General features: G+C 37.1%; 1 protein-coding gene across 1 annotated transcript in view; it reads right to left on the reverse strand.

Moving 5' to 3' along the window:
* cdkl5 (cyclin-dependent kinase-like 5) overlaps nucleotides 1-22,656 on the reverse strand; it is a 71,842-nt gene that overhangs the window by 44,163 nt on the left and 5,023 nt on the right. The window contains exon 3 of the mRNA XM_036561133.1: nucleotides 21,028-21,062. Coding sequence (XP_036417026.1) covers nucleotides 21,028-21,062 — 35 coding nt within the window. The remainder of the gene's footprint in view (nucleotides 1-21,027; nucleotides 21,063-22,656) is intronic.

Here is a 22,656-nt window from a genome sequence, read left to right on the forward strand (position 1 = left end):
GTGTTTAGAGATTAGAAATTTCCAGTTAAGAAATGGAAGTGCTGTTCGTTACTGTTTTTAGTGAAGTCAAAGAAAGTGTGCTTACTTATTAAGTTATCGTTTTCATACTGTTAAATGTCTCTGAGGCATGAACAACGTGCAGTTTGCGGCTGTCACTACAGCTAAGCAAAAAAGAAAGTATGGCAAGAACAGCAAGCATGAGAATTAAATGGTTTCATGATGACTCACTGAAAAAGCCCAGTTGTTAGCATTGAAATCTGCGCTCATTAAATTGAACCAGACAACGCACTGCTGCTAACAGACTTTCTTTAACTGGTTTACTCTTGAAATTCTTTTTATAACTGGCTATTTTCTACCCTCACTAGAGTAGGCTGAGCACGTCAACAGAAATTGTTAGCTAACTGGCTAACAGACTAATCCTACAATAATGAAAGACAGCCTTTAAAAGAAAGTTCAAGTTTAAAAGAATATTCAAGCCTTTAATAAAGCAGTTACCTAAAAACTGTGACGTACAAAGTCAAACTTCAATAGAGCGGCAAGCTAACCCCACCAGCTTAATACCAATATTCCATGATGAACATACAAGGAGCATTTATAGTACAGATTTCTATATTAGACATTGCTATGTAATTGCTTTACAGCTTTCTGCCTGTACCTGACTCTTAGAGTAAACACAATTAAAAAGTACAAATGACATGACTTTATTAGCATGAGTAATTTGTGTAGCTAAAGCGTTTAAGCATCTAAAGCAACATGAACATTCCCAATATCATTCATTTATATTTTTAATTATTTCCACATTTCTGACATGTTAGCATTTAAAGTATTGTGCATTTACGCTCCGCTCTGAAAGTTCTGTCCATAAGGCACTCAAAGCATCACTGGGCGTAGGAATAAGTTGGATACGACTGCATGTAAAAAATCCAGAACCTCACATTCCAAAAAAGACTCACTCCTCTGTAGGCCAATCACTGTCATAATCACCAGCCCCACAGAGCTCACCATGCGCGCCTGATTCCGAGCGTCATCTTATCTCCGTGGCCGACTGTGCTGTAACAGGCACTTTGAAGCCTTTGTCACATCCTTTCTCCTCAGAGGAGCCGCTCATCATCCTCGCTTCAAAAAGCATCCTGGCAGGGATACTCCGATTGTGAAAAGAAACGATTCGGTGTCAAGCCAGACCTGTTAACCTGGAGCGAGGAGTGTTCTCTTTACTGCAGTCCTGGGCTTGCAGTATGGGTTATTATAGAAAAATACCTTGCTATTGTTTCAAACTAGGAAGACAGCTATATGCAAAAGTTTGGACACTCCTGGACAAATTACACACTGAAAAGAAGTCCAACTCTGCATGGAACAGACTTTAACATTAAATACTGCTGCAAATTTAAATCCACAATTATTGTTTATTTGCTAAATTAAACATATCACCAAAAAATAAAACATACAATGTGGCATGTGCATATGTTGTTTCAGTCAGCACTTAGAGACACCCCCTTTGGCTGAAATCACAGCCTCCAAACGTTTCTTGTAGCCAGCTAAGAATTTTCCTATTCTTGATTTAGGATTTTTTCCCTTCTTCTTTTTGAAGTGGGTGTGTTCAAACAGGCAAAGCACTTAGATGTGCAGTGAAATGGGGCCTCCACAAACAGAGTTGGGAAACACCGACGCAGATGATGCTTGTCCAACAACACAGTGAACAGTCGGCCTGTACATTACTATTCCTAGCCTAATCTCCCTGTAGATCCTTGGCAGTGATGTAGGGGTTTTGCTTTGCATACCTAACCAGTCTGCAAACATTTTTTCCAGACATTTTTGCTAGTTTCATAGATCTTGTCTCGACTTGAACACTTCTTCTTAATTTTCATGTATTAATGACATTTTGAACAGTGAAAGAGTCAATTATTCCATTAGTTTCAGATGCTCAGTCAGCTGCGTAGCCCATGGCTGTTGAGTGTAAGCACGACAACCTGAACGGTTTGACAGATCACATAATTTACACACTCTAGAACTGTCTACACCTGACTTGAATTAAGGTCACATATTTTTATGCTATGTTATACTTTATTATTAGGTTATACTATCGATCCTACGAGGGAATCCTCTCATTTTCCTGCCTAACTACGCCCAGTCTGGGAACAGCACAGCGTTACCAGCAGAGCAACGCCACCTGGAACAATGGGGCATTAAGATAACCAACACTGTTTCTGTTAGTGGCCTTATTTTGTGATATGTATGTAATATGATACACATCACAACAGCATTTCATTACCTGTCTACTAGACTCTTATCAACAAGCACTCATTATGCAAGACTGGCCTTCCATGATGGCAGACAACAGCTCTCGGATCAAGATAACTGGCAGTACTAAAAGATGTGTGTCCGCTCCTAGTAGCCCACAACCCTGAGATTGCCACCAATAAATAGAGAGCAAAAGAAAGATGGAGGGAAATAAAAAAACTGTCTGTGTGTTCTATTTTTGTAGCATTTCTAAGAACATCACAAGACACAGACTTTTGAGACGTCTCCTTTAGCAACAACACCAACAATTATAGACGCTTCACTAAAAGTAGGGCCTGACTGATATGATGCATTTATGACCACTTCTGATCTTTATCAAATCTGACATCAGCCAATGTAATTCTATATGGCATAAATTTTACATTGACCTCAGTAGCCTTAGCTAAGCAGTGCTTTAAAAAGTCTCCTCATAGAAAGGCTTTTTGTGTTGTAACAATATTGTTAATGCTAAAGGATAGGTTTTTAATGCATTTTAAATGTTTTGTTACTTTAATCATAATTTTTTGGTGTTTTATGCAGCATGTGATGAGTCGAGGCATGTGAGAATACTAAACTTTGCATTGATGTTGCTCTCCAGGACTGGATCTAAGAAACAAATGCACAACACCATACGTTAACATACCCGGCCAATGGTAAGACCAGCAAGTAACTTTACCTGGAGTGTATTATTTGTTTTTAAGATTAAAATATATTGTGCAGTTGTGCTTGTAAAAGGCTAACTACAGCTTAACAAGACACACAGGGGCCATGGAGTGTCCCAAAACATTTGGGGTGCACTATATCACCATCTTCACTTGCACAGAAGTCATTCAAAAGTTTGAAATTATTGTTTTCAATAATACAAAACTAAAGTTGCAGATAAATGTGCTGGTCCAGTGCAACTTCACATGTTTCAAATGATTACTAAAAAGAAAGAAGCAGTAAAAAAAACAAACAAAAAAGAAAGACATTCTGAAGAATGAACAGAGTTCTAAAGTGATTCTAAAGTGACTGAAAAAGCTGTGCAGCACCAAGAATGAAGTTATAACAAAATTATTATCCAGAATGCCTCATATTTGAAAAGTGATTATTCAATCTTGAGGCAACTTGACCAAAAAGTATTGTAAACAGGTACATTTATTAGTGCTGGGACGTCAAGCAATTGTGAAAAATCAATAAATCGGGACAAAATTATCAAAGAAAATAAAAATTCAATATATTTAAATTTATAAGCATATTACAGTTATACTCAGTATACCTAGGACAGTTTCCATTTGCAGCAGAGAAGTGACACAGCTGTAAGACCTTTTCATTTTAGATGGGCTGATTTTGTGAGTTTGATACCGATAGTTGAGTGCCCTCTAGCACAGCTGGTGCCGATGTGGATTGGGCAAAGGGACAGGACAGCATGACACTTAACTACCCAGGCAAAAATACCAACAATTGTTTAAATTAGAAACAACTCTAACACTGCAACAACTTCATGTGAAACAGGCGCAGTCTTACAGCTTCACGTTTTAAACCATTTTCAGTTTTATTTTCAGACACAAAGAGCAACAAATTAAACGATTAACTGTGGCAACAGACTCGTAGGTAGGCAACAGACATACTGCAATCTCACAAACTTGAATTATTTGCAGACAAAAAAATTTTAGCAGCAAGATAAAATATTTTAATGCAGGACAATGTGCCATAGGCAGAGCTTTACATTTCTAAGATTTTTTTTTCACAAAGAGTAACATTTCGGATTTCAGCTGTATGTTGCTCTTCTTGTTCAAGATATTTGAAGCAATACTAAACAATCTTTCGTTGTCCATACTCTTACAAGGTGCAGAGAGCAGGGCTCGAGTGATTTCAGCAATACTGCTCTGCCAGTAATTCAGTGCCTGTGTGCTCTGTGGAATGGCTACCTCTGGCAGTTACACACTTGAAGTGCAATCTGACTGTCGCTCTGCTGCATTTTCCTCTAGTAATTCAGTACATCTGGAGTATTTCAGTGAGTATTTTCATGTTAGACAAGGAATCCACTAGTCGTCCCTACAGCTTGGTAGCTAACTGTCAGCGTCGTGCTATCTGTCTTTGCTAGTTCTACTACTTTCTGTTACTCACTGTAGTCAGTCGCAAGATGTACTCTGAAGTGTTGTATCTGGTTAACGGTGGTAAAAGTTAGAATGATATTTACTTTGCTTCCCTCACAAGTCATGTTTTTAAATTGTCTCCATGTGAACAGACTTCTGAATCACGATCACATTGCTCATGCACACAAAAATTACATGGCAGTTTTCAATAATTATCTATGAACTGACAAGTGGTCCCAGCCCTAACGTTTACAGTTATTCATCATTATATAACTTCTCGTTACCCCAAAAATATTGGAAAAAAATCTTTTGATTTGTCTAATTAATTATAAATCTAATTTAAACTTCATCTGAGTCTTATTTAAATCTATACTATAAGTTAATATCATATATAGACAATTCTACTGAATTGGTTCCAACCCCCACAATAAAAACCTATTTAAAACAAAAATTTAAAACAATTATTTAATACAAGGACTATGTTATGATCTATTTAAAACCAAGACATTCATTGCGAGAGTAATAAGCTGAATATAGGCAAAATCATCATTTATAGGTATTTTCTATTGCACTTTCTGTTGTGAGGTGGTTGTCGCAAACACTAACCTCTAAATTTTAACTCATAAAAATATTTAATTTTCCTATTTTGTATTTTTTTCAGTAATTTTTTTATAGAGAGATCTTTTTAATTTCATTTGAAGTGAAGCTGAAAGATTTAGACTTATCATGAATTTAATTTTTAAATAAAAACCTCTACTGATGCTGATTAAACTGCTGTCCCATGTTTTTATGTCACTACACATAGTGTTTAGTCCACAGGTGGCACTTTTTGTGTCTCAAAGTCTGAAAATCAGTGTGTAACCTTTAGAATTGTCACTACTGAAAACATAATTTCTGCAATTAAGTTAACATTTTTGTGTTTACATGAAAAATATTATAATTTTATGTGTGTACAACTGTTTTAAGCTGTGTTTGCTAGTTACGTACTGGTATTTTTGAGTTATGCTCAAAATGAGCTGAAATTGTCACAAAGTTTTGGGAGTGTTATAACTGTTTTGATAGTGACAAAATAGAATGTTCAATCATTTATGTTAATAAAATCAACATAATTAACATATAGGCTCATTCAAAGCGAAAGGCTTTTAGTCTGAAGTCCAAGTCAGTTAAGTCCAAAACGTTTTCAACTCTGACTTTTAACTAAGGCAGTAGAAAGATCAATGTGATGGATGTTTTGAATAAATAATCTTTATTTTCTGATAATGTTAACAAGTAGTGTTTACTAACCAAAGAATAGTAATCTTCACACTGTAAAATAGGCCTTAGCTTCAAAGCCTGTTTGTAAAAGGGGCCTCCTGAAGCTTGTTAGGATCTGCTGTGTGAGCAAGAAGAACTGCCCTTGAGATAAGAACCAGCCCTGGAACAGGTGAACTTACAATGCAACCAGTCAAAAGCTAATGTCCTTGGGTACTGGAACATTCTGGTACAACTAAGATAAGATATTTTTTAAAAAACATATTTCATGTATGATTGGAAATAAGGGTTCCCAAGTGCAGAGGTTTGGAGATAATGGGAGGTACAGACGGTAAGATGGTATAGATTTCTTCATCGCCCCAAACAGGATATAAAAGTGGGTGTTTTTGACATGTTCTTTGCATTGTGGTTGTCCGGGAACCATCTTGCCAGCCAAGCTCAATAAAGCAGAAGGCCTTTTCCTTCCTTCCACAAGAACTCAGCGGCTGAAGTCTTTTATTTTACTTTGCTTTTTACACTTTGACATTTTTCTTATTTTGTTAGAAGAAGTTATTTTGCAGTTAGCTCTTAAGGTAACTGTATTAGAACGTGCTAGGAGGATCCATCTCTGTCTATGGGCCTTGAGCGCAGAAGAGAGGCTTTTGGGCCCGACAAATGTACAATAAGTACCACAAATATAATAGAAATCGTTATTATCACAACAGATTCAAAACTTTGGAAAGCAAGTTTATTATCAAGACTTCTGGCACTTTTGGCTTATTCATCTATTATGAGCTATTCGTGGGATTACACATTATAAACTTGTTTTGAGTTCCTTAGGTTCCATGTGCTCTTAGTGTTCATGTTGCCACTGCATGTTCATATGTAAGATAATGGGGTCCTGGAAGGTTTCTCTATGTGCGAGCAGGCTTCTCTATGTATGAGTTGTGGGAGCTGAACGCAGACAGTCCTAACTGTGGAAAAGCCACTTCTTTCTTTCATTGCTGTGCTCTTTACTAAACGGTGATCTGCAGAGACAGCTTTTCTGCTCTGAAATGAACGTGTGTTATAAATCATGCATTATGGTCCAAATATAAAAACATTTAAGGAAAAAAAATTCAACATCTTCATTTTTAAACAATGCCTCCAGCTGAAGCATGTCATTTAAAAGCTGTGTAGCTGTAATACAGCAGCGCTAATGCAGGCCGAACCAGCGTAACCTGGGTCGTCCTTGCTGCTGAGACACAAAACACGACATAATTCATGAAGGGCTGGGTTTCAGGGCCACCAAAGCGCTCTTGGTTTGATGTCGAACTGCAAATTTGATGAGGCTCAGTGCCTTTCCAGCAGCATGCTGAGGTGGAGAGAGTAAATCACAGCCTAAATTCAATTTCTGCTCAAGTTTTAGAGGTTCCAATTCACAGGATGGGCAAAAGCTACAGGCAGCAGCTCAGTTTAAAAAATGGCCCTTCATAATTAGTGCTCTAAGACAAAGCTAAAGTTTTTCATGATGTACTAGCTTAGGGTGATTATAGCCTTATTTCATGAGGCTTGTGTTCCACTGAACAGCTGGATTCATCAAAACATTCCTTCAGTATTTGCAAAACAAGGACTACTTGATTTCTCAAAGGATCTGATAATAAATTGCAGCATTTCACAGTAAATTTACTTTGTTGGACAAATTTGCTATGTCAATTAATTATGATTATTAAGACTATATGTCAAAACTGGATAGTAAAAATCTAAATACAACAGGGTTCAACATCTGGAAATTTTTTACTTCCGGAAAATGAACAATAGCTTTAATATTTCCAAGGCCATAAATATTAAATAACTTTGTAAATCTCACTAAGAAAATGAACTAGCTAATCTAAATTAGCAACAGGCCAGGCCTCAAGTAGCTGCAGCAGAAAATGACACCCATTAATCCAACCATTACTGTTATCATAGACTGAGTGGTGCATGCATGTTGGCCTCTACCACAGGGGTTCCTGAGTCTTTTGTTCTTGTGATCCTTTGTTCTGTTCCAACTCCTGACATCCCTAAATCAATGAATTGGTTTTCTCCAGCCCTTGTTTACGTTTTTTAGATTCACTGGGAGCTGGAACAGGACAAAAATGCAGCCTCTAGGACACATTCATCCAAATCATTTTGACATAAATATTGATTGCTCTTCACTGAATGAGCAACAATCCTATTAACAGAGCAGGCATGTTTTCCTGTATCCGCACAATGAAGCAGGTAAGCTTGGGATCGAACTCACTAGGCGTGCAAATATTTTTTTTTGACATTACCCTGACGTGCTTGATTTGCTGAAAACTGCTGGGCATTGCCTTGGATTGACACAATAAAAACTGGATGTGCAATCAACTGTCAGACAGCTCACAATTCACGCTGTTAGAGGCTTCACAACAATAAAGCATGACTTTTTGTGAATCCAACTCTATTTCACCAGCAATCCCATGTAAAATGTTACATTTCAACAGATAACTGATACTGAATCAGTGAACATCTAATCATGTTTAAACATAAGCAGACAACAGACAGCACTATTTAGATAAGATTAGTTTTAATGTCCATGAAGTAAGGCTACCACAGGACTGATTTACGCAAGACAAGAAATCTTTGTGTAAGTTACAGAGATTCAAAGTTGGCCACATCAAAAACATTAGCTTCGGGGTTTACAGCCAACAGTCAAAACTGTCACATAAAATCAAACTACAGGGTTTCTTTTTCTGTTTTTGTTACAAATTTTAAAGACTCTTTTCAAACAGGATGTAACAGAATATTTATACATTTTTAAAGTCACTTACAATTGGTCTGTGGTTATTCTAGAGATGGCACGATAGCACTTTTTCTTCTCTGTCACCTATGCTAATATTAAAACCTTGAGTATTATCTGATTCCAATACCAGTCCAATATCTCTTCTTTAAAACCGCAACACTTTAAAATGTGCTATTTTTAACTGAATCGCTTCACTTAAGAGGCTGTTTACACCTTACATTACCATGTGTTTTGTGATCATACCTGCATATACATTGGCTGGATTCTATTTACAGTTTTTACTAAAAAAGCATCCCCGATTGGATTAGATGAGAACTGATTGTAATTTACCCACGTAAAAAGCACATTAACAAATATATCACTTCTGTTTTACTTTTGAACTGGTTATAATTTACACGCATGTTGATGCAAGGTGTAAACAGGCCCTAAAACTATAAATCATGTTCAAACTTAACTTAAAGGCTATCATGGCTAGGCTATCATGTTCAAACTTAACTTAAACTTAATAAACACACAGCTAACAACGTGACATGACACTTTGGCTGTTCACACTACAAACCTCAGTGCACAATTCTAAATCTTTACTCAGTTTTGATCTTTCTAACTTGATGGTTTATATCCATGTGGGTAAGCGACTCATATCTGTTATAAATGCAAACAAACTTACGCCCTAAAACAACCTGCGTGTGCACATTCAAATCAATAACGTCACACGAATTCACCACATGTGTCAATAAACTAGCAGAAAAAGACTGTTGCAAAGATAATTTGCTCTTAACAGCTCTCAGCTGTTCATTATTAAAGTAAGACTAAAGTAGAAAAAGGTTAGATGTGCTGCTTTTGCTGCATTTATTGGCACTCACTTCAAGTTATGCAGCATTCAAAGGGGGAAGTTGGAGCTTGGAATCACATGATTTTCAATCTCTGTAATTTTGAGCAAAGTGGAAAAAAAGCATGAATGCTTCCGTAAAAGCAGGTATTGTTAGCAACAAGCTAGCCAACATTATATATTGATAGCTTGAACGTTCAAGGTGTATTCACCTTCTCAAAACAGGGAATTTTATGGTCGATGTTATGTAACGAGTCCATATGTTGACTGACCTAAAGCAAATACAACTATAATCTCATTTAAAAGAATCTATTGATTTGACAAATTTGGACGGGACTAAAATCTTTAAGATGTCTGTTAATGCATTACCACACCTCCCAATATAAAACTGATCTCATCTGAACATATAGGATACAAGAGGTAGGAGTTGGTTTTGCCCTTCATGTTCTTATCTTCTGTCTTTGCAGCCTAAAAAACCCAAATGTAACTTGCACAGCTGCTTCCCAGTACAAATTGTAATACAGTTACATCATATGAAAAAAATATCCATCACAGCAGGTGCATGTAACTTGTGATATGCCAACACAAACACTTTATTCCCAGCACACTCATCAGCCTCAGAGAAATTAAAATGCACTCAGTTGCAGCTTTCTTGGTGCCATACTGCAGAGGCCAAGGCTGCGATTATGATTACCACACAATATATTGTTTGCACTAAATGCTAACATTACTAGCATTGCAAGGCACATCTCAGCATTATCTTGTGAGCCTCACACCATCTCAGCACATCTCTGCACTGCCAGCGTTCCCACTCAAGGTGACCTATTTAATGCTAATGCACGCACAAACACATGCATCCCCTCTTCTTCCTGCCCTCGATTCAGTTAAAATGCTGCAAAAATAACACCTCCTGACCACCAAGGGGTGCAGGTTTTTAATTTCACACATTCCTCGTTTTGCTCAGGACCTCACCCAAAACTGTAGGTTTTACGGTATTCTATAGGCTGCTTTAACAGAACATGTAAAACACTCTAGTGGACTTATAAACATCATAATGTCCTTTATGACCATTACTAGATCAAACTGCTAAGTCCAATAGAGAAAAAGAAAGAAAAGCATCTGGACTGTCACTGTCAGCTAGAGGTGCATCAATATGGAATTTCCAGGCTGATATGATGACGACAAAGGATTAACTAAACATTTAAGGAGACCTAGTAAACAAAACTGCATTTCCTTGCCAGTTCACATATACTTTACTTGTCATCATCTCTACCTTCCAAAAAATTGTGAAATGTTAAGTCTGCTGTTATCCCCAAGGCACAAGATTCTATAGCCTGTTTGGATTTGTGGTTTGATGCTGCATCACAACAAGGAAGTGACTGATTCAACAGACTTTGTCTGTTGATGTTAACAGGCTTTCTGTGGGCTAACTGGACCATATTATGGTCTCATTAGAGCAAATTGGGCTTTCTAAGATAACAGGCTCCAGTAATATTCAGAGACAGGTTTAAATCTATACTGAAGGAGTCACTATCCAACACCTGAAGTAAAGAATATGTACTTAAGCATCTGTTATGAACTTCAAATGTCTGCAATTCATCTAGAGAGCTGCTATAAAATGCCATAAAAGTTCACCACCATAAGCTTGATGCGAATGTATCAGATAAATCTCTATTATGAGGCTAGCAGAAAATAGCATTATCTTAGCAGGGCTAACATGAAACAAAAGTTCATTTTAAAGAGACTTAGAGAGTTTCTGTGTTAAATATGCTCATGATTTAGTTACTATATCTGGTCGTTTATCGCAAACAAGCTTAAAAAGTAGAACATGTATGGTCTTGCTTATGTTATGCTCTGCGTCAGCCACTGCGGAAATCTTCACTACTAAGCCACACCGCCTGTTCTGCACCCTCTACTAAGACAGCCAATGACATCAGTGGTCATCAACATACAAAACTTCCTAAAAGAATTCCCCCCAGCTACAACTTCACACATACATCTTTTAAAAGACTAAAGAAAAGTTGGAGAAATATCAATGAGCCCCTCCAATGAAAAAAACATATATTAACCACTCCACCTTTTTTGGGATTATCAGTTATTTTGTTTTCTATTGTATTTTGTACAACCTTTTACATTAAAAAGCCAAACTATGCTTTATTTATGTTTTAGTGACCCCTTTACATTAAATACAGAGCATCAAACAACATTACCCCAGGCTTATATGATTTTGAGAAAAAAAAAATCTATACTGTTTTTCGTTCCAGGGCTCAAATGATCAACACTTACACAAAGGGAAACAGTGCACTGCAAGTTCATTTGTTTGGCTCTAGTTTGACTTAACTTGCTCAGACACAGTGTCACTCAGTGTCACTGCTGGACTGAGAATAGGCCACCGACCAAAAATATCCAGCCAACAGCGTCCTGTGACCACTAATGAAGGACTAGAGGATGACCAACGCAAACTGTGCAGCAGTTGAGCTATCATCTCTGACTTTACATCTACAAGGTGGACTGAAATGGTAGGAGTGTCTAATAGAGCGGACAGTGAGTGGACAGTGTTTAAAAACTCCACCAGCATTGCTGTGTCTGATCCACTCGTACCAGCACAACACACACTAACACACCACCACCATGTCAGTGTTACTGCAGTGCTGAGAATGATCCACCACCCAAATAGTACCAGCTCTGTGAGGGTCCATGGGGGTCCTGACCACTGAACAACAGGGTAAAAGGGGGCTAACAAAGTATGCAGAGAAACAGATGGACTATAGTCTGTAACTGTAGAATTACAAAGTGCACCTATATAGTAAGTGGAGCTCATAAAATGGACAATGAGCATAGAAACAAGGAGGTGGTCATAATGTTATGATAAATTAGCAATCAAGTAATCAGATTAAAAAAAAAACAAGAAACAAAAAAATTAACTGAACACTAACAAACCAATCACAGCCTTCAAAAACACTTAAAGAATTCTAAAAACATTACGTGGAAAAGATATTAAGATGGGTAAGTACATTAGGCTCTGTATCTTACTGTAAAAAAGACAAGTAGGAGAATTTCAAATATTTATAATCATTATGCATCAATATGTATTATCAAAACTGTCAATACAAACTGCATATTACCATACAAATCAACTAATTACTGCAGACTCATCAGAACATAAATTTTAATCAATGATTAATTTGTGACAGCCCTAAATCTCATAATTGTAACATTCCTAGAAAGTATATTCACATTTCAACTACGAGCCAGTAATCAGAGGCCCTCTGGACTAGTGCGCCACAGCAGGGATTAAATGGCTTTTGGCTTCAATCCCAGGTGGGGAAGCAGGGTTGTCGACAGCGATAACTTTCAGATTGCTGGAGGTTCTAATGTCCCTGTCCTCACTCTGACTGCTGCCACTGTAGCCTTCAGCAAGGCACTTAACCCCAAGCTGCTCCAGGGGTTACACTAGCCCAGCAGGCTTGAAAAAGCTTACACAAATGCTGAAAAAAATTCTGTACTGTTGTTGTCTACAGTAAGGCTATATGAGGTTAAAATCTTTTACAATCAGGTTGAAATCTTCAATCACAAACAAATCTCTATGCATGCAAAACTCTTTCTGTTTTTATTATTATTTCACATATTGTCTTCAGTTTCTTAAAATTGGGTTTGTATTGTTAATTATTATCCTTTTTTAATATATTATAGTGTTATCATCAAATGGGCAGAAAATGTTGTGATTTTAGTTACTGGTCACTTTGAAACACAATTTTGAAAACATTTAAATGAAATTTAAATGTAAAAATCTTATTTGCAACTCTTTTAACAACCAAACCAAATGATGCATTATACACAAACACAGGCATCCAAGCAAAGTCGACAGACAAAAGTAACTTGTGCCCTCTACAGGCCCTGACAATAGGCCATTCATATCTGTTACTCTGTGGGATAGCACTGCTTGAGAAAGCTTCAGAAGGACAATGGAGAAGTCAGTGCCAATAAGCAAAGACAACGACTCTCTTAGTAACTAGCCAAGAGCTGGGTTTTCTAAAGGTCTGAAGTTACAGTTTGCTGTATTCCCAGCTTCTCTAAAGACTATCAACATGTCTGACTGGGACAAACGATAAGGAACAAACAAATAAAATCTACAAGACGTGCTGGTTTAAAAACTGACCCTTTTACAACTAGGCCGGTCATGATCATGACATTTTAACTGATGATAAATTGCCGTATGAGTCACTGCAATTAAAAATGTAATTGTCTTTTTTTGGAAAGTACAAGCCTAACATGACCAAATTGGCTGATAAGCAATCTTGTTCACATTACCAGGTTGAGGCTGATTTTTTTGCCCTAATGCGACTGAGATCTGATGTTTTCATGGCTGTGTGGACATGCAAATCTGATCTTCTCAAATCTGACCTGAGTCACTTTCATATGTGGTCCTAGATCGGATACGTATCCGATTCATGGCCATGCGACCTTAATGTGAACGTTCAGATCGGAATTCGTGTGCTTTTTTTCAACTGCGCATGCGCCATCATTCAGCGTTACCATGGCAGCAGCGCCAAACAGAAGTTAAAGCCTGTAAACGGTGGAAAAAAAAAACACATCTCAACTTTTCCAACTTCGTCTCGCTCTAATAATTAACAGCTGAGAGATGTTCAGAGTTAATTATCTTCACAGCAAAGGCTCGTTCTGATCGTTAGGTTGTTTGCTGATGATGCACGTGACGCACGTGATTTATTCACGTGACGTTACTGAGTAGGGTGTGCGCATGCGGGTCATTTCAGGAGGCTTAATGTGAACGTAGCTTTAGCTGTTGATACTTAACATCTCCCAACTCTTACTCACTACTGCCTTCTAGTTAGAAGTTTTAGAATAACTTTTATTGTTACCACAATTTGTATCAATTTCGTTTTCTGCTTTCTTTTATGTTTTAAATGAATTCACCTTAGCATAATTGATAAAGACCCACCTAATTAATTCTGTTGTGATGTAAACATATGAATGTGAAAGTTAATAACTGAGGAAAACAACTAAGGTTGGCTTAAATAACTTCAATCAGGCAATTAATATTGTGATAATAGTAATACAATAATAATATTAATTGTGACAGGCCAACTAACAACTCATTCATAGTTACATACACACAGTTAGCAAATGAACAAGATCAATGTTTGACAGTAATCCTGTAATGTTTCTCCATGTTTATTTTAAAGGTATTCCGAGTACCTTTACATACTTGAATGTAGCTGGATAGAGATTCTTATCTTATGACTGTTCTCACAATTGTAGGAAAAACATGGACCAGAATGAGCTTTCCTTGTCATCATCATGTGGCATTCCATGCGACCATTGGCGGAGCCCCCTCCCAAAAAAGGTAATGCTCTCATACAGGCCTTTCACGAGCATCACATTTTACCTAAATGTCCTACAGATCATCGTGATTAATTATGTAGTTGTCTTTTTTTGTTCATTATAGAACACTATTATCAGCTATCGTGCTTATTATAATATAGCTAATTAGCTTAATTTATTACCTAACACTAGGTTGTACCACAGACATTATAAAGGAGCAGGAAGAGAGTTTACTGGTTGAAAAATTACTAACTCTTTGTCCAGCTCTTTGGTAAAAAAGAGCAAAGCAAAAGCGTAAGCATGGAAATTGTGTAGATTCTACCCAAATTGACATTTTTCTCTTTGGAGTATGAAATGGCTTATTGGCAGTCTTGCTTGCTAGACAGATTTATCTAATAGCTCATTTATTTTAAGGCCTTAATAACATAAAATGATATATTGTGGTGTTCTTAGCACACATACACAAATATCTACAGTTATACACAATCAGGTGCAGAGTGAACAAAACTCACAATTTTTCTCTTTAGAATGTGAAAAAAACTACGAGCAAAAATATTTTACATTATGTGGCTGGTAGCATAAATGCTAATAACTCTAGTGGTCTAACTAGATAACATTATGGATAATTCTAAAAATCACCTAGTCAAACGACTATTTTAATAATTGATAAGGTGGTACACTGACTCTGATGGGTTGGGAAAACCTGCAGATAATAGTCTGGCAATAACATTTCATTTAAGAAATTAAAAATACATCGATAAAACACCTACCCTATCTTCTTATTCATCTTTTCTAACAAGGGCTTTTATCAGATTAACAGATTTTTTGCATTGGCCCTGAAAACTTTTTTAAAGTAACAATAGCGACAACACAAACAAATCTTGCACAGCACTCCAGGACAGGCTGATTTTCTCTATTTCTCCTCTAATAATAAAGCAAAGGTAAATTAAATTGCTTCTATGGGGTCAATAACATCATGTAATGAAATTTGCTGGCACAAATCACATAATAATAGTCCAGTCATCAGCCACGTCAGATGCTGTTTTACGTGTGATTAGCAATAAAGAATGATAATCACATGTGAACGGCAATAACCATGTGCGCAATGTCAGAGTATTCAAATATATCCATTTTTATCAGTCCACATTCAAATACTGAAAAGAGTTTTTAAAAATCTCAAGTGACCTAAAGCTCTATTTTCGTGTGGACGGGACGCTAAAACCTGAAGGCAGAAACCAAAATCATCAGAGCTATTCTGTGTGCATTAACGAACAAGCAACCCTAATAACCATATAGTTTGGCCGAGCAGTTTAGACCAACAGTTTCAAATTACAAAACATCCCTTCGACCAACGCTACTTATTCTATTCCCTAAACTAAAGCAGAATTAACCTGTGTTAATAAGATATTTATACCTTACTGTGCCGAGTTTCTGATGTGAGTGCAGTGTATGTTCTCATTCTCATGCCTGACAGTCGTACTGCCCACTGTGTTCGACTTTAAGTACCACACAGGAAAATGTTTTTTAGACTTACAGGACAAAAATACAAGAAAAACGTGATCATTTTGAGTACAATTACAATTAACAAACAAACAAACAAAGTAGCTCAACTTCAAATGGAGTGTACATTAGTGTAGACAAACATCCTTTGGGCTTAAAGCATCTCTACACCATGAATAACAAGTTGTGTACTTTAAAGTATCATCCTCTGCGTGCACATACATGCATGAGATCTTTAAGGAGCGAAAATTTGCGTTAAATATACCCCGAAAATAAATCCAGCCTCCATGCTTAGCAGCAACAGCTGCTTCTTTCTACCAGCTTTAGGCTCAAGTGCCTTGGATCACTTTTCCTAGAGTCAAACATGTTCTCCATAATCAGGCATTGGAAAGTAATCCCAACTTGGAACATTTTTCCAGCGCAGCATATCCCCGGAATGGTGCAACTCTGCATCGGAATGCCTGTAAATAGCTTACGGCTGTATTTGTGAAGGAGACTAATGAGGGCCCCGTGGGTACGAGACCGAAAAAACAGAAACCAGCCTTTCTGGCTTCCAGCTCAAATATTCAACATGTTTAATGAACTGAGCAAGAAAAAAAGAGCTGACTGACCAATTAACCAAAAACAGTGCTCTCTCAGAGCATCCCAATGGGGAGAATACTGTACAAGAGGAAAAATATGTGAATCTCTCCCTTTGTATCATTATTGTATACAAAGAAAATCTCAATTTTTTGGATTTAGAGTAAAACCCAGCAATTATGGATTCAAATTAAATATTTTGCTCATTTCCATGATTCAAATTTTAAAGCAAATCACTACAGCACCAATATAGCTTGTTATATAGTATATTTCATTGAACTACGAAATGCTAACATGAAAGATGACAAAAGTGCTGCACACTAGCAAGACGGAGTACACATTTTGGCCACAAAATAATAACAAGGACATATTACAACACATTTTCATTCCTTGTAACAAAACAAAACTGAAACATACTGTGGACCAAATGTAGTACTGTGCAAAGGTGTTCATCTGTGAAAAGGATAGGTAAAATTTATCATGGCAGTAAATATTTATTTGTTAAAAAACAAAACATTAGCTATTAGAACAAATGCTAAGATTGACAATACATGTTTTTTTCAAGTCTACCAGTATGTTATAGAGATCTGCACACAGAGCTGAACGATTTGTTAAAAATATCTAATTGTGATTTTTCTGACTGATATTGTGATTTAAATGTGATTATTTTCTGTAAATTAAGCTCAAATTCTTTTTTTTGGCCTAGATGTCCAGCAAATGCATTTTTTCTGGATTAATGCATGAACGCTGAATCTAGTGTGCCAGACTGCTAGTTCACAAGCATTATTAGGTTACATTTCCTCTCTTAAAACCTGTTAAGACAACTGTGAATTATGTAAAATACAACTTTTACAACTTTTACAATTTGATTTGCACTCTTTCAGATTTACATAAAGCATATTCTATCAAATAAAAACAAATCTACTACATAATAAAATCCCTCATTAGAAAACAAACTGACCCAGTCCTGAGGCTGATGTTGTATGTAACAAAGGCTACGTTCACATTACCAGGTTGAAGTGGCACAAATTTGATTTTTTGCCCTAATGCAACTCAGATATGATGTTTTCAGGGCCGTGTGGACATGCAAATCTGATCTTTTCAAATCCGACCTGAGTCACTTTCATATGCGGTCCTAGATTGTATATGTATTGATTTGTGGCCATGCAACCTTAATGTGAACGTTCAGATTGGAATTCATGTGCGTTTTTTTCAACTGCGCATGCGCCATCATTCAGCGTTACCATGGTAGCAGTGCTGAACAGAAATTAAAGCCTGTAAACGGTGGAAAAGAAACACATCTCACCTTTTCCAACTTCGTCTCGCTCTAATAATGAACAGCTGAGAGCAGTTCAGAGTTAATTATCTTCGCAGCTAAGGCTCGTTCTGACCGTTAGTCTGTTTGCTGGTGATGCACGTGACGCACGTGATTTATTCACGTGAAGATACTGAGTAAAATGTGCGCATCCGGGTCATTTCAGGATGCCGGTTTGTTCACATTAATGACAGATTTTAATTACTTACCTAAACGAGTGTGAACCATCGTGTCAGAGAGATCAGATATGAGTAATGAGGCTTGTAATGTGAACATAGCTAAATTGGCCCAGACTGGGCCCAAAATTTATTTTATTTATTATGTATTTATTCTAAACACTAGGGGGCAGTCACGGGCTGGAGGTCAGGGAACCAGCCTTGTGACCGGAAGGTCGCCGGTTCGATCCCCTCAGCTGACAGCTGATCATTTTTAACAAGTTCTTGTCTGCCTAAGGCATTTGCTTGAAGCATCTGAAACATATCTAACAATAATTTAGCTCGTAAGAGTCAAGACTGACTACTTCTTTTTATCTACACCATTCAAATATAATTACATACTGTGTTATGCAATGAAATACGTTTGCAAGAAATGACAAAAACATAGCAAAAATGTTAAGAATGTTTTTGTCTGCACAACAATAACTTTAAAATGTCAGCTTCCACTTTTGAACACAAGCACAGTATTGACTGAATGTTTAGAATCTATGCTTTCAACCTAATTTCTCTGCTTGTTTTAATAAGCTAATTATTCATAATGAAATAATTACTATCAAATTACACTACGCTTTTATCATCACTAATGATAACTTCTAAAGTTTCCTTAAAAAAAGGCGGATGAATAACTGTATGAAGTTTGGAATAACGTCCCTGACCTCAGCCCTGTCACTGAGGTGACAGTGTTGAGGTAAGCTGGGCTGCTGTGCAATGAGCCCTAACTACTCTGATCTACTGTGCTGTCATCCATCATCCAGCCAGGCGCTCAGCCGCCATGCTGCTACCTGACCAGGCGTGAAGGCAGGTCCTGGACATGCGCTACCACTCTTCAGTTCCCTCCTGTGTGGAGGATGCAGGGAATGGCACCTGAGGTGATGATCTCAGTAAAAAGGAAGCTTTGAATAGCAGGTATTTTCATAGTTTTAATCAGCAATTGCCTACAGCAATGGCATGATACTTAACCCTATCAAATCAAACTACTTTCAATGATACGTTTAGAGATTCGTTCAAATTTGCAACCAGAGAAGCTGATGCATTCAATGTGTTCATGTTAGCCATGGTTAAATGTATCAGCATGTAGAATGTGTATCAGTTGAGTGTATATCACTGTATAAAAGATGCACAAGGCTTCCTTTTATTGTTAGATGTAAGCTTGAGCCAATAGTTTCCATTGATCGCCTGTCAACTGTCAATCAGGTTGGAAGATATAAATGTCTGAAAACACGGCATCTGTGGATTTAAGGTGCCCAAAGTAATTACTTCTGCCATTTGTTTTTACTTAATGTAACATTAGTCCAGGTCCTCAGCCATCCCTTATATTGGCTAAACATTCAAACTGAACATACTGTCTTTTTAAAGTTATGTTTTATATATATCAAATACATCTAACAAAAGCTTCAATTATGTTATTAGAGAAGAAGAGGTTAAATATGATATTATTGGTTCATTATTTCCCTACCTGCTGGTGCATTTTTTCACTTTGCTTGCTGCAGTTTTACAGTGATTGCTTCAAGAAATCTTTCAAATTTAAGCCTAACTCTTAACAAATTTTACTGAATCTGTCCGTTAGCCCCCTGTGAGCCAGAAGGATAAGCGGTTTAGGAAATTGTGTGTGTGTGTGTGTGTCTGTTAACCTGTTAACAGTCTGCTGAGCTGCTTGTTAAACAACAATGGGTTCTTAAGTAAAGTTAAGTTCCAGTATCCTTCCTTTTACTTCATGCACTCAGCTTGTGACAGCAAACATGCATGATTCATATATTCATGAGCATTTTTTCCTTCTCTGTGCAGGGTGGGATTTGATTTTTCATCTTCTCAGGGAGGAACTGTTCTTTATCTGCTCCTCCTTCTGCAATGCTGTAGTATCACGTGTATCAGGTGCATGACAGCATATTAGAAGCTTGTGAAAGCAGAGCTACTCTAAACCTCAAAAAACATCTGTGGTGAAACTGCAACTTGTTTGACATGAAATGCAGGGACAGTATCTCAAGTGTCCATGATAATGTTACCGTAATATCAAAGTACAGTGAATTACCAAATAGTGGCCTATTTCCACTGAGAGCAAGCCTAACGTGCTTGGTTGGCTGAAGAACTTCTCCTAACAATAACACAAACTTACCAAATAGGCCACAGATATGGGCCTCTTTTTTCAGAAACCCACATTTTTTGAGCAGACAAGTTTCTTGTGAACCACTTGAAAATGTAATTTCCTAGAAAACTCGCAGTTTTAATTTACCATATCACAATTTTGCATAACTTGGAGCCTTCTTCGGTAATGACAGACCTGGGTGTTCATACAAGTGAACGAGCAATTCTACCAACCTGACTGTGTACAGCGCATTATGGTGACTGTTTGCACTGACTATTAAGTGCATAATTACATGTGTACAAAATTCCATATAGCTGTCATGTAGAATGCAAACATGAATATAATTTGCAGTAAGCCATCGTAGCAATTATTTACTTGCATACACTTAATTACAAGAATCATATTGTTTGACTCAACAGGCAATCACATGAACATCATTAATACAACAATTACAAGCATAATCGCAACAGTCCATCATTGCTTTCAGGCTAATGCCCCTTCCACCAAATGCAATCTACAAATCCCTGCATCCATAACGTTGATCACACTACCCATTGCACCATGATGTGCCAAAATGACATTTACATGATGCACATGAAGGGAGTTCCTTTGGGATATTCCATCTCCCCGCTTATCTTTGGAGCACTCAGAGCAACTATGAACAATGTCATAAAAATCACCAGCATATATCAGTCTAATCATCTACACACATTTCAAGCTGTACTATTCCATGCTCAGCAGGACAAATCGCCCTTATTACAATAACTGCTCTTTGGAGTAAAATATGCCTTACCTTGTGCCTGCATTTTAGAACCACCCCATAGGCTCCTATGAAAAAAGAAGAGGAAAAATATTTGTCGTTAAAACAACAGGTGGGCTTGCATTTGGGTACACTGCAAGCCTCCTCTGCCGTACATTACTTGCAGCATGTTATCTAAAAGTTATTTATACATGTTCCTATAGTAAAGGATTAGCAGCTGGACTATGGTTACCCAAAAGAAATACAGTTCAGTTGGCTTAAAAATCTGAATACAGAATCTTTGTTATTTGTATAATTGTATAATTTATCTCCAGGTTTAATCTGTGGACAAGTGTTATAAGTCATGTGCTATTCATTATGTAATGACTACCATGACTACCAAGTACCATGGCCATGTCAAGACAGCATATGAAATTTTGGTTCCACCGGAATAGACTACAAGCACTAGTGAGCCTTCAAAGCATTCCAGGTTGAAACAGGGACAGGATTTTGCATCTGTGAACTCGCTTTCTGCTCAGTCTCATCCATACTTAACTACAGTCAAACACTCTGCTCTTACTAGGGATGTAAATGATTAAAAGATTAACCAGTAGCCAAAAAATAAACACTTGTCTAACCAATGTCAGTGGTTAAAGAAATATTAATTTTGTTTCATTTCCAATAATCAAATTTCTATCTGAATATGGGGGTTTATCTTAAGTTGAAGAACATTTTGTAATTGTACGCACGATGGCGCAAGAGGCAACTGGTTCCCCCAAATAAGCTTACTAAAAAAATGAAGCACGCAGCGAAAAAATAATGATGTTTAAGACTTCTGATGCGATGACGTACCATGTTGAAAGTAAAAATTCATAAGCAATAAGACAGACAATCATTTTGTCCCTGTTCTTCAAGGAAATGTGTGATGTACAGCGGTGTGAAGAAATGTTATAGAGAAGGCTGTCATGGACAGCGAAGGCTTTTGAGAGATACTGAGGTAAACTGAACCAAATATATATATACACATATATAAAATACTATAAACTTTCTTAATGTAAAACTTTCAGTAGCCCATAATTATAGCCCATACTTATATATTCCAATCATTTTCCAATCACTAACTTTTTAGTCATGAACGTATTATACTTGTCAGCCTCTTGGGTGAACAAAGCCAGGTTATTATGTTGAGCTTGTTTATACACATACACATGCTTATGCCTGCTCCCACTTATTACTGCTACAGTTCCAAGTGGAACACTACTTAATATCTTGCTGCATTAATACAGAATTCAGTTGTTGTGTGCGGTCATAATTGCATATATCAAACATTTTACATCAGCTTCAAACGTGGCTCAGCCAATCACATTTCAGAACAGTCCTTAATTTTAGGCTTGCTGGTAATGTTTAATCACTGATTAATGATGGCCGGTTGTCCTTCTTTCTAAACAAGGCAAGTAAAATGACAGCAGATACAGACTACTGGGATCAAACATCCAATTATGAGCATTTACGACAGTTCCAACAATCTGTGTACAAAGTTAGATATCAACAATTGGGTAGAGACAAGGCACTTTTTCTTTGTTCACAAATCCTGCTCATAATAAGGATGGGAACACTGAGGCGACAGACAGAGAGAGAAAGATGGCCATCAGGCCTTTCACCACCACACACAACTACACAGTC

Source organism: Colossoma macropomum, unplaced genomic scaffold (assembly GCF_904425465.1).
Source record: "Colossoma macropomum unplaced genomic scaffold, Colossoma_macropomum, whole genome shotgun sequence".
Classification (NCBI taxonomy): Eukaryota; Metazoa; Chordata; class Actinopteri; order Characiformes; family Serrasalmidae; genus Colossoma; species Colossoma macropomum.